Genomic DNA, 13,594 nt, shown 5'->3' with positions numbered 1-13,594 from the left:
ATTTGCGTTAAAACTTATTTGGAAAGAAATTCAGCATGCAACCGAAAGGAAATCGGCGATGTAAATAAGCGGCTAATTATTTGCATATGTATTTAAGATTTATAATATTTATTTAGTATAAGAAAAGTTGCTTTGTAAATTTAAGCCTGTCAGCTTTTGACTAAAATCTTCTATTAAAAATTAACTTTATGCTCAATGAAATTTTACATATCATTGAAATTTCTAATAAGAATTAACAGAGAATCTTTTCTAATAACTTTTAAACGAATATGTAATTTTATTTTTAAATACGCGATCGAGTTCAAATGTACATGAATTTCGTTTTACTGTATGTATTTCAAAACACATATCTAAATCAAAATTGAGCTTTGTTATTTACATTTTTTCTGCAACAGCAGAAATTATTAACTTTGATCTCAAAATTTTTTTGTAGTTGCAGTTAATTTCATTGACTTTTATGAAAGTCATCAGTTTGAAAGCAATAAAATATTTATCAATCATGTTTCTTAAAGAGAAAAACTTTCACGTATATTTAAGCCTGTCAGCTTTTGAGTGAACCCCAATGACTTTCACGTGAAGTCACGTGAAAGTCATTGGGGTTCACTTCATTGTTTTCTGATGCTGGAGACGTGAAAAACTGCAATACCCTCGCCCAGATTTTAGCCCTGGACCTCTCGAATACGCGTCGAGTATGCTTCCAATTACACCACGAAGAGATGGGAAAAGGAGAAAAATACATCACTTAACTTTTCAAAGCAACTTTAAATATAACATTTACCTATGTAATAGAGAAAGATGCGCCATTCTGCAAAAGCGATGATAAGATTCTTCAGCATCATGGACAATGTACCAGTCAAACCAAGAGCAGTATCCGTAACTTTATATACTCTTATCAATATAGGAGTAACGATAATAGCTATTACCATTTGTGAGAACATAAATATGGTGGTGATCATACTGTATGTAAACTGGTCCCAATCGTAGATGTGATGAACATAAACATAGCCTACGCTCGCGAATGCTGAAAACAGAACATAAAAAATTATTTATATTACTTGATAATTATAATTGAACAACTGATAACAATGAATATTTGATATTAAATGTCAAAACATGCATGATGTATCAAAAATTGGAAATATAATCAAATTAAATAGTGTGTAAAATACAAGATGGGCACAAAACTTCTACGCAACATTTACCGATAAACTACATAATGTCCCTGTGAATCTCTTTATTCTCAACGCATGTTTGATTTTGCTGCAAGCCTTTCTGGACATCTGCTGCCATATTTATGGCTGCATTTTCAGATGTTAATCAGTAGCAGAACGTTTCACGGCTTCAGATTTCCAAATGCAGCTTTGAAATTTGTTCATTTAGCAAGTTCCATAAGCCGTTATCACGTATAATTACGTCAGGAAGGCATGGATGCCATACCAGGTATAAGCTACGCCCAATCCAACGTCCACAAACATGCATATTAAGTAATTTTCAAACCCTGAAAGTGTCATGAGTTAACACTCCATCATGTTGCAATATTGCTGATATGTCCATTTTCTTTCAAATGATGCTATTGCGGAATGAAAAATGAGAAATATATATATATATATGTACGTATTAGATACTTACCGTAATTGATATAAAAGGTATACTATGATTTATCTGCTTCCCAGGAACTTTGTACAGACCCAATATACTGATATGTAACCGAACTACAATGAAGTACGCAAATTATATAAAAATATTTATTTATCGGTTTTTGTAGAAACTGGGTAGTACATGTAACCAGGTAAAGGTTTGGCCTCATACAGTAACAACAACAACGCATACACGCTCGAAACAAAAGGCGTTTGCCAAAACAAAATTCTACACACTACTTTGAGAGTACACTCCTGTATACTCTTACTAGAATTGAACAACGTCCACAAAATCGAATTCGGATTTGCTAACCACTTCTACCATGGAAGGACGCATGGGAGAAAGCAATAGTTCCTTGTATTCTCTCTCACAGAAATACGATTGAGAATATTCCGAAAAACCAGTAGACCAAATATAGACGAGAAATGGTAAAGAGTTGCTGTTTAAAACATTTTTACCCAAGCTTAACTGTAGAATCTATCAATATTTTCGAGGAGAGAAACGTGAAAAATCAACCGTACCGTCGCCGGGACTCAAACCGCGGACCTTCCATTTCTAGGCGATTACATTTCTAACTGATTACACCGCAAGAGTAAGCATGGAAAAATCTGATGCTTTTAGTGTATTCCAAGAAGCCTGAACGCTATTTGTGCGGTCACCTTAAAAGTACCAAATACTATCTAGATGGAAAAATTTCACTATTCGTACATAAGCAAACGATGATGGGCATTTTAAATATTTTGAGATAACAGGCATTCTCTTAGTTAAATAAATTTTTAGTTTACACTCAGCTTCTTTCCGCGATTTTCAGTTCAAAGTAAAATTCTTTTTGTTACTCGTGAAACGATTATATTACTTTTTATATATTCATTAAATTTAATTCTGGCATTCTGGAACAGGTTCCATTCGTTCTACATCAAGAATTTAAAACTTGCGTAATTCATTCATTAAATGATATTAAACGCAATAACTTTTAAGGGATAAACATGTATTTTCTCTGAAGTCTAAAAAGGATCTAAGCCTGAGAACATCTTTTCCACTCTTATTGCTGAAGTAATAACTCTTCCAATATAGTCGCTTAAGAAATGAAATTTCCATTTGGTACTCATCTTTCTTCACTTTGTACTTCATATCAAAGAAAGAAGCGGCATAGCAACAAAAGAAGCTAAAACATTTTACGAATAACAAAACGATTAATTTGTATGTCAGTTAAAGCAGAATTACTGGTGAAAGTTGGCCAAAAGGAGATGCAAGGTTACGACTGTCCTCCTTAAATTAATGCGTCACTTCGAAGGCAGTCTGCCAAATGCAGGTCTTCTGAAGCGATGGAGTGAAAAAGTGTGACGATTAATGCTTTTTGTAAAATAAATAGAAAAATTATCCTATAGAATGAAAGTAGAGATTTGCGGCTATGTATAGAACAATGCATCATATAACTTTTCTTGAAGCTTCTGAATATAAATCTTTGGTTTCTTACATTCCTGAGAAGGGGATGATTTACAAATGTCACTAGACTTTGTACAGCATTCAAAATTGATGCATTAAAATACTGAAATTTGAAAAATGAAATATTTCATCTGAAGAATTTAAAATTGCCTTAGAACAATAGTTTTAAACTGGCAGCCCGCAAGCAACAAGCCAGAATGCATTTCAATTACACATTTGTTAGAAATACGGTATTCCAATATTTTAGATATTTAAAATACGAGTTTATATTATTTTCGTTTCTTGAAAATGAACATGAATAACGCATCACAAAGTCTATAAATTAAGTTCATTAATTTACAGTGGGATATGAATCTTATATAAAGATACAAATTTCATTAACATTTATCCCTACATATCAAAAATTAAATAAACTGTGTTGTGAATTTTTGCACTATGAATAATAGCTTTGTTTGGGAATATATTTATATGTGACATATTTTCTACGCAGTGGAAAAGCAATAAGAAAAGAACTCGATTAACCGACGATCATCTACAGTTCGTAAAAAAGCTAATTTCTCGTAATTTCTTTTTAAGGCTACGAAATTTATCAGAATCGAAACGTCATCAAATGTCAAGCTGTAGTAAGAAATAAAACATTTATGATTATTTATATACCAATATAATATTTTTATCAATGCGTCGAAGAAATATTTAATAGGTAAGAGATTAGGTTATCATTACTTATTCTTAAGTTTTGTCCACTTGAAAACTTTTTCTCTGAGATCTTCACATGTTTTCATAATTACTTTATTTTTAAATTAGAGTAAGGTAAAGCTTAATTAAATGTATTAGAACTATTTTAAATAAATGCCAAACTGAAAATTTATTACTTAGTTATCAATATATTTGATTAACAAAATATATAACTAACAAAAATGTCTTGTAGACACCAAACTTTAGATTTTAAATATAAGATAAATATAAGTTAAAACATTTTTCCTTTACGATAGTATTATTATTATTATTGTTTATGTATGTTTTAATAAATATTTAGTGAGCGAAATTTGAAATTTATTTCAAATATTTTTATTTTGTTAATACGAAATTTTTATTTAATAAAAAAGATAATTCTGGTCCATCAGCTATTTTTAGATCATGCATTCGGCGTGCGTGCCGTCTGGGTTTGAAATCATTGCTTTAGATTAGGGGTCTTCAACCTTTCACGACCGAGGGCCACATCAATAAATTCATAAAGATCCACGGGCAACATGTCTGTCAAAAAATAGTGTAGTCAAAAAATTTATATAAAAAAGAAAGTTTTGTTTTGCAAGAATGCAACTGAGTCTAAGCGAAGAGATAGTGTTACAGATTTGTATATATATATATATATACATTTGTTCCAAAACGTTAATTGGAAATCGAATTAAAATGTTTTGCAACTTTTTTTGATTATGAAAAAAAGTAAAGATGATTGTACAGAGCCATGTTACAAAATGCATTTACAATAAAAAAAAAACTTACATTACTGGCGAAAGATGGTAATTACTTTAGTTTTAATCTGTGTTATTGAAGGTTTCCTCCAAATGTCTGTCAGCCGTGTTCTTGTTTTCGATTTTAGGATTTTCATTTTACGAAAAATCTGTTCACATATGTAGGTACTGCCAAAGATAGAAGACATGAAGAGTGCATGTAATTCCTGGAGTCTTCGGTCACGTTCTTAGAATAAAAATCAATTAACGTAGGATTTTCAAGAAACTTGCATTTTACTGCAGAGTCACACTGAAAATCTATAAATTCTAATTGAAGTTCAGGTGGAACACTTCCAACGTCTATTGAAAATGGCAAGGAGAGTATTCTCATAAAGTTTTCATTTTCACGAAAATCGGAAAATCTGCTTTTTAATTCCTCTTTCAAATTTGAAATGCATTGCACATATTTATTTGAATTCCATGTTGTAGAGTTCTTCACACACTCCATCAATTTTGGAAAGTGAGTGGAATTCTTATTTACCAACTGACTTTCCCACAGGATTAATTTTGTCTCAAAAGTTTCACAAAGCAATAAAGATTATGAACAAGTAGATCTTTTCCCAGTAAGCGGTAGTTCAAACCCTTGAGATGACCTGTAATATAGACAAGAAATGCGAAGTCTCTCAACCATTTTTTCATCACTAAACTCATGCGGCACCTTGAGCGGCACGCTGAAGATAACCTTTGGCGAAGTATTGACGAAAGATTAACATCTGTTGCCAACCTGTTAGAGATAAGGATCTACCCTTTTTATGGAATTGAGATTTTATGCGTAGTCAAATTTTGTATTTTTAAAATCACGTAATATAAAGTGAAATTTTGAAACATTCGTCATTTTGAGAAAATTTTATCTCAAGTTATATCAGGCATGTCAATAAAATGTTATGGATATCAAGAATAAGAAAAAAAGTTTTTTACGACAAAACGCTGACAAGATAAATTTTCTTAAAATCAAAATTTCTTAAAATTCTTCAATTTTTCATCAAATTCAAATGTGGGGCCACTAAAATGCCTTCTCGTCACGGGTTGAAGACCTCTACATTAGATGGTACCTTTAAAAATATAAAAGTAAAACAAAGATAATTTCCTATGATTAATGCTCACTGTAAACAAACGTTTAAGAGACATAGGACACTCATCTGTTTGTGCCTAAATGCGTTATTTATAAATACTCATAGCATCTAAATAATTTAATTCACGATGTATGAAAGAAAAGGTTTAAGATTTGTACCTAATAATGTGAATTAATATCATAAAGTTAATCAAAATGATCATCCAACAAAAATATTCTGGCCTAGCGTTTGTATGAAAAAGTTACTAGATTTGGAACACAAAAAAGTAATAAATGTATATTTGTGTTTCCATTACTCTGTTAATTTCATTTTACTACTTCCTTAATGCTTTAGAAAAACACAAGCTGAAAGTGCTAAATTAACTATACTTCACAAACATGAACAGAAAAATTTTATGACTAAATAATGTTATGACTGAATAATCTGTAAATGAAGCCTTGAATATTTTGCTGCTTAAAATTTGCCTCTTTACATACAGAAATCTTAACTATTCCACGTGCAATATAAATAGCGATATTTCATTTATCTAATTAGCCAAATACAAATTCTAATTTACAGGAAGGAAAAGAATAGATGTATTTATATATAACAGCCATATTTTAATAATTTTTGTTGCTAAATTAATAAATTTTTAAGTAATAGTAAAACCCATCGCTGATGAATGTTTTAATTTCTCCTTCAAATTTTTCAAAAGTAAGTTTGTATATGGTTTCTTATTTTACTTTTATTTATTTAAATTTTACAGTCTATGTAATTGCTTAGCCTGTCAAGGAAAGGTTAACCGCCCATAGCAATAAACTGGGCGTGATGGATGAAAACATTTTTAGGTTCAATATATTCTCCCAACCCCCCCCCAAAAAAAATACATTTCATATCATTTTAACATGATGCTCATAAGCTTAAACTTTCCAGACTTGTGCTAGAGAGAGTTTAGTGTGTGCTATTTCAGAAGATGGTGTGGTGTGTATTTAATTATGGCAAAGCACACGAGGGCTATCTGCCTAAAGGGAGGGATGCCTTCGTGGAGGACTTTCTAAGGGAAACTGGCTCGTATACACGTTACACCTGGGGAAAAATACGAAAACGCCCATGCAGCCAGCCCGTTCGCGGGATTCGAACCTCGGACCGAACTACCAGTGTTCAGCGACTTTACCGCTCGGCCGCTGGTGGGCCCTATTTCAGAAGAAAATGCTATTTTATAATTAGTTCATATTTCATTTCTTGAATGAATTTCTTTTCGTACGAAACATTTTAAACCTTCCTTAAGTAACATTGTTAGATAGTTTTTAAATTAGTGTAATACTTATCTAAGCTGTAAGTTAAGTAATTTAATTTTACTTTTTCAGATTATATGATAATGTAGTATTTCAATACGGTTACTCATGATGAAGAGTATCGGCAATGTCTAATATTTTCTATGGAAAGAATAGGAGTTCTGACTGCACTTTGTTAAAAATGGTAGTAGAATGATAATTCTCAGGAACATTTCTCATAATTCCTATAAAAATATTAACATAGCATTAACTTGCAGCTCTCATAAAACAAATATATAAATTAGCATTTACCATTAAGAATTGAAATTTCTAGTATTGCTGAAAACCAGATTAATAAAATTCACAACAAAATTTTCAATTCTATTATTAATTTTGAGTGAAGATACAGCCTGTATCACGCATTTCTTTACTTTTAAAGCATTGAAAATAATTTCTTTAATCCTTCTCACGAGACGGATTTGCCTAACTGTCTTAAAATGTGTTATAGTTTTATAGGGAAACAAAGAAATTATAAATAAATATTTAAAGTAATGTTTTTCCCTGTTCAAATAAATTGACAAAAAAAGTGATTAGGAACAGCTATAAAAATACAATACAATTTTTTTCTGATATATAACTGATAAGTTGCATTAAGACATTGACAAAAAGAGATCAGGCAAAAAAGCAAAACAAAACTCATTTGACTTAAATCTGGCCCCCGACTCTGAAAACGTAAAACGTTCCTACATTTATTCACACATCACATTTTCCCTAAGATTATATTCCTCGCTAAAAGTCAAGTTTTTTGAAGACGATATATCCATATATTTCATTCACACAAGTTTAGCAATTTGATCGACCTTTTTTGGTTTCTTTTTATGGTCTTGTCTAGTTCTCTTTTTTTGGCCTTGTCCGAATTTTATTCTAAGCCTTCTCATGCGCCTTGCCTTTAAATATTACTTCATCAATCAGTTATTACAAGCATTACTGGGACGCATTAAGATGTGCTCCTGTTTTATGAAGATCTTTAACCTTTGCTCATTGTTCTGAAATATAGTTTTTTTCATGACTGAAATAATTTTATGCACACTATACTAATTATAGGTCATGAAAATTAATATATGTGTAGATAAAATAAATTTAAAATAAATTAAAAATTAACAAAGATATTATAAACACTTTTCATTTTTCAAATCTCAGATATGTATACTACAAAAAACACAACTATACGCAAAGCGTTATAAATTAAAAGATCGTAATTAAAGATCCTAAGATACACTTACCTTCGTAAGTAAGGACGATAGTACACATGGAGGCAAACAGTAAAAGCAATAAACATCTATTATAATTCTCTCGAGGTCTGATGCAAGCTGCAATACCTTTAGTTAAATTCTCAATAGCAAAGATATCTCTGAATTTTTTGGGCCAACTAACATCCGACTCTAGTCCTGTAGTTTCTTCCATAACAAAAATTACCCATGGAACACAGAAAAGATGGAATGCCATACTTGTCGCATAAATGTAAAAATATCCACAGTATCGATAGAGTAATCCCCCTGAAAAAGATCCTAGACTCATACCAAGTCCCATAGCTATTTCTATAAACGTATATTTTAAAGTTCTCCTTTTTCCCGATGAGACTTCTGACGCGTGACTGTATACTATAGTCAAAACACAGATGAATCCACCGAAGAGTTCCGCTGGGATTTTGGATAAAAGTATGTATTCTAGCCTAGAATCAAAATGAACGGTGCATAAAAGAAGGCCAATATCTGATAAAATTGAGCCAATCAGTGACATAAGTAAAGGTGGTTTCCTGCCATATTTGTCACTCCATGGTGCAATAAAAGTCATGGTCAAAGCTCCAATAAAACTCATCAGGTTGGAATATAATGCATAATTATTAGCTAGAATCTCAACATTTTCTTTTTCATCCTTATGAGCACTAAGGTTCTGGCATATGATAGAAGAATAGTTTAATTTATAAAGGCAACCTTTATCCATCATCATATTTGTCAGACAAGATACGTTCAACATGTAAGCGAACATGAAGCAAAAGAAAACTGGCTCTATAGTTAAAGATTTTAGAGTTCGCAGACCTCGGGGATATTCATTTTGCGTACTAAAGGAATCTGTCTTTAGAAGTGATGCATTTTGCTGCTCTGGGAAGCCACCGTACTGAATGCTGCAGTCGTCATTTTTAAGAGGAGTTTTAACTGTAGGTTGTGTGATCTTTTCATCCATAGTTGCACTTACTTGTTGACTGGCATTAGTTTTTTTTCTTTCTGAAAATGCTTTTAAGTTCACTCCACAAAGAGCATATTATGAACGCATAATAAATTGTTATCACATATTTGCTTTCAGAAAATATTATAAATGCTTTAAAAACTGAAAGTGCTGCAGAATCAGATTCTTGTGAAAAAAATTAAAAGAATAAATTAATAATAAAATGAACGAGAAAGCAAATAACTTCTTATTCAAACCTCCATGATGGTATTAATTTTTCAGGACTGTTATCTTATGAATTCATATTTCAGGAAAAAATATGTCCGTATATTCTTTTCTCACATAAATATATTCACCTACAATAGAGAGAAAAGGAATAACGTTAGAATACAGAATATCCTTTATATAAAATACTTAAACAAATCATTAGGCAACACAAATGACACCCGTTATTATTCATGTAGCAAATGTTTAGTTGGAAAGTAAAATAACTAAATCATGAGCTTTGATCATCTACTAAAATTTTAGTCGGTTTTATCTGACAATAAAAATCTGAAGAAAATGCATGAAACAGTTTACTGATAATTTTTTGGAGCAAAAAATAATAAGAAGAATTGTTTTAATTAAGTGGATTAACTAAATTCTTAATGCTATTAACTACGTAAATACTGAATGGTTTACGAGAGTTAAAGCAATAAATGTGCACAAATATTCTGTTGTTTATTACATAAGGTTATTTGCTTATGGTGTGATTTTTTATTACATTATGAATTCTATCAACCTCAGCAAAATAAAACAGAAACATTCATTTGATATAAAATTTTCATCATAAGAATTCAAGGTTTTAAAAGTAGTTCTAGTTTTTTTGATCTCAAAATCCTATTCGTAAACAATAATTGTTAAAGATTCAGAAGTTTAATTTTCAGTCCTACCACTTCAGAACTGAACATAACAATCAATATATTTAACGTTAAATGCACTGTTGGCTGTTAAAAGAAATTAAATTATTTGAAGTTAAAAGAGAAAGAAACTGCTATCTGCTGCATTATTAAGTATTCAGGGAAATAGATATTTTTAATGAAATTTGTATATAATCATTCAAAATAATTATATTTAACTTGTTCTAAATATTTACACGTAGTACATGGTTACTGCATGTTCAAAAGAAGGTTAGCATATGCTAACCTTCTTTTGCTAACCTTTCATATGAAAGCACAAAATTCTGGAAATTAAAAATTTTCCGAAGAATCCTCAGTTGCAGATTATCAAGTTAAGTTATCAAACCCTTATTCATGAAGATTAATATTTTATTCTTATTATAAGTATAAAACTGCAGATTTTTAACCACATTAATGAAGAAAGATTCTCATATAATAAAATAAGTACTAACACATAATACACGAGTGTATAGTGACAGGCAATCTTACCAAAGATTATCCTTCTTCCAACTCAGCAACAGATGAGCTCGTGCATAGCAAGAAGGAGATTATTTGCCTTTATAAGCTGTTCTTAATAAAGAATTATCAGATAGTATCGAAAAAAACTCAAGGTCTCTGTATCAGTGAACTGAAGTTGTTACTCGAAATCGCACAGATATCGAAAAAAATATATCTGATGAGATAACTGCATTTTTTCTATACTTAATTCTTCTAATAAGAAATAATAAAAGAGGTTATAAGCAATAATAATTGATATGAATGCTTGTGCCCTGAGGGAAAAAGGTCCTATGATATGCATTAATGATATGTTTTATTTTTAGGGTCCACGTACTTATAAGTGACGATAGCAAATAACACAGGCCTGTGATGAAATATGTTTTCAACGATTTCAACTCTTATAAAGAAGCACTGTTTATGCTTCTTTAAAGGGTTCGTTCAAAAAGTGCATATAATGAAAGTCTCAGTTTAAGAATTTAATACGTATATTTTAGATGCAGAAGTTTAATGTTGCTGCAATGTCATTCCTATCACAGTTTAATTTATTATCCTTATTTTAATTTCCTTAAACCGCCATCTATACCTAAAAATGCTAACATATTTCGCTTTTAAATTATAAAAATTTAGAAACAACAGAATATTTAATATAAAAATGAGGACGATTGTACTTTTGTTTCAGCTGCTCGTTTTGAAGAAACAACATTTAGAATATTTTAACATAGATGTAAATTTTAACTTTTGAAATTTCACCTTAAGCAAAGTGCTAGACTACAAAGGAAAAACAAGTCAGTAAAAACATGCTCATCAAATAAGACAGAAATTAAGTGTCTCCCATCAGTAAAACCTCTTTGGTAAATATAATCTGTTCTATCTCTCCAAAGGATCCTTCTTCTATTCACCATCCGGATTTAGATCCATCCAGGATGAAATGATTCACATCTTTTCTCACCATCTTAGCCCAATGTTCAACTTCTATATGCTGTTGAAATAAAGAATTTTTCTGAGGAATTATTTGAGTATCGAAAAGAGGCGTGAATGAATAATTAAATCAGAGAGGAAATAACTCGTATCCGAACTAACGTATCATATAACTACGGGTATGTATCGTATAAGATGAAACCATATATGAATGTACGCCGCTCGTTAGAATTAACGGATAGTCTGGAAAATGGACTCAGTAAATGCTTAAGCCCATCTTGAATGACGTAATTATTTATGTTTACCTGTAACAGAAGCAAAATTAGCAGGTTAGCGCATGAAATATGCAATTAGGCAACTGGCAATATGTTGCACAATGGCCGCATGATTGACTTCAGAAGTATATTAGTGTTTAAAGTTAATGGATGCATGATGGATTTCTGAGGTTATAGTTAATGCGATTTCTGATAATGATTACTGCTCATTAGTAATGACTTGTAAGCATCATTTAAGCGAAGGGCAAATGTGGCGGTTAATTGCTAAATTAGAGGGGCAAAAACACAGATGCATGTCTCCATGTCTCTCGAAGTGCCTTATTTAGAATTTGACATCCCATTTTAAGCAGTAAATCAGTTAGTAGATAGCCTGGCCACGAAAGGCCAAATGAAACAGTTGCATTCGAAGACCAGCTCAAAGAAACCGTGAGGTGACTACAGGGAGTTGATTTGAAGCCATCAGGCTGTCATAAGAACTTCAATCCGCCGTTCATATACTTCATGAAGGCTTTACAAGGTAGGATTCAGGAGGAATGGGAACAGCGTGCTGTTTACCCCTGAATCCAAATACAGACTGAATAGTTATTCTAGATTTGTTTTGATCCGGAAGGAGCACGAAGAACATGTATCTTGCTTTTCATTGTCAGTGAAAGAATCCGTTTCCGTGGAAGCGCTTTTATGGTGTGAGGTGGAATCATTATATATGGCCATATCGAGCTACATACCTTTGATGGAGATTCCTCCAATTGATTACAGACATGTGAATGGAGTCTTGGAAATCCATATAAGCCTGTCATAAGTTGCTGTTGGCCCATACATTTTGCTAATAAATAACAATGATCGTCCTCATCGAGCATCAAATGGTGTTAGAATACTTGGAAACAGAAGGTGTCATTCGAATAGATTCGCTTATTAACCAGACTTATTAACTCGACTGAGCAATGCCTTAAGCCACCGAATTTAAGTGGGCCAAATGCCTCCACTGACCCTTCAGGATCTGAAAAGTGCACTTACAAAAGAATGGTGTATAATTCCACAGAACTTGATCATCAGTTTGGTAAATTTTATGACATAAAATTGTGAGGTTTCAATTTATGTGAGAAATGGCAGTACTTCATATTAAAAAAAGATTTGCTGCGAAACGGGGAAGATCATTTTCCCATCAATTTTAAATTTTCACCGCACAATTCAATGTGTGATGGACATTTATTAACCAATTAATCATGAACACAATGTTTCCATTAACACAATTCAAAGTATTTCGTTGATACGGAGGATTTCATTATAGATGCAAAGATTTTGATGAAGAATCCAGAAGTAGTTAGCCTTCAGATAAGAATATCGGAAATGTCAGAAAGATGTTATTGAAAAATCTTCCCTGTCTCTCCAAAAGATATCTGATGAATTTAACGTCAGAAATGACACTACTCACAAAACTATCATGGTGGATCTTGGAACAAGAAAAATTGTTCTCGTTTTCCTCCACTCGGACCGACTGTAGTACAAAAAATAAGATTACATTTTTATCTTCTTTTACAGTAGACAATGCATCGTTATACAATTCCCTTCTGCTTAAGCATTTCCTAGCCAACTTAGTCATCTCTTTACTCACCACAAGTGGCACCTGCCGATTAATTTCTCACATTAAAGGTCATTATTTTAATAGCACTGAAGAGACTCATACAACATAACCATACTATTTCAATAAAATGTTCCGTGAAAGAATAAGGTGAATATATGAACGTGTTAAGCATTGTAAATAATTTAAAAGGATTACATATTAAAGGCTAAAAAGTAAGAATGCTGTTTTTTTCAACT

General features: G+C 31.6%; 1 protein-coding gene across 3 annotated transcripts in view; it reads right to left on the bottom strand.

Moving 5' to 3' along the window:
• Positions 1–13,594, bottom strand: part of LOC118205508 (proton-coupled folate transporter-like) — a 98,645-nt gene that overhangs the window by 24,848 nt on the left and 60,203 nt on the right. For 2 of the 3 annotated variants that reach the window (XM_085815175.1, XM_035377802.2), the window contains 2 exons: positions 8,205–9,503; positions 779–1,021 (listed from right to left, as the gene is read on the bottom strand). In XM_085815175.1, coding sequence (XP_085671301.1) covers positions 779–1,021; positions 8,205–9,165 — 1,204 coding nt within the window. In that variant the 5' untranslated portion in view covers positions 9,166–9,503. Of the gene's footprint in view, positions 1–778; positions 1,022–8,204; positions 9,504–10,574; positions 10,599–13,594 lie in introns of those variants that run through there. The other variant, XM_085815176.1, reaches the window with a different exon arrangement.

The sequence above is a fragment of the Stegodyphus dumicola genome, chromosome 4 (assembly GCF_044657685.1).
Source record: "Stegodyphus dumicola isolate Sdum_Otavi_A_Nest chromosome 4, ASM4465768v1".
NCBI classification, from domain to species: domain Eukaryota; kingdom Metazoa; phylum Arthropoda; class Arachnida; order Araneae; family Eresidae; genus Stegodyphus; species Stegodyphus dumicola.
Note: the sequence above shows the minus strand (reverse complement) of the source record. Positions and strands in the feature narration are given on the sequence as shown.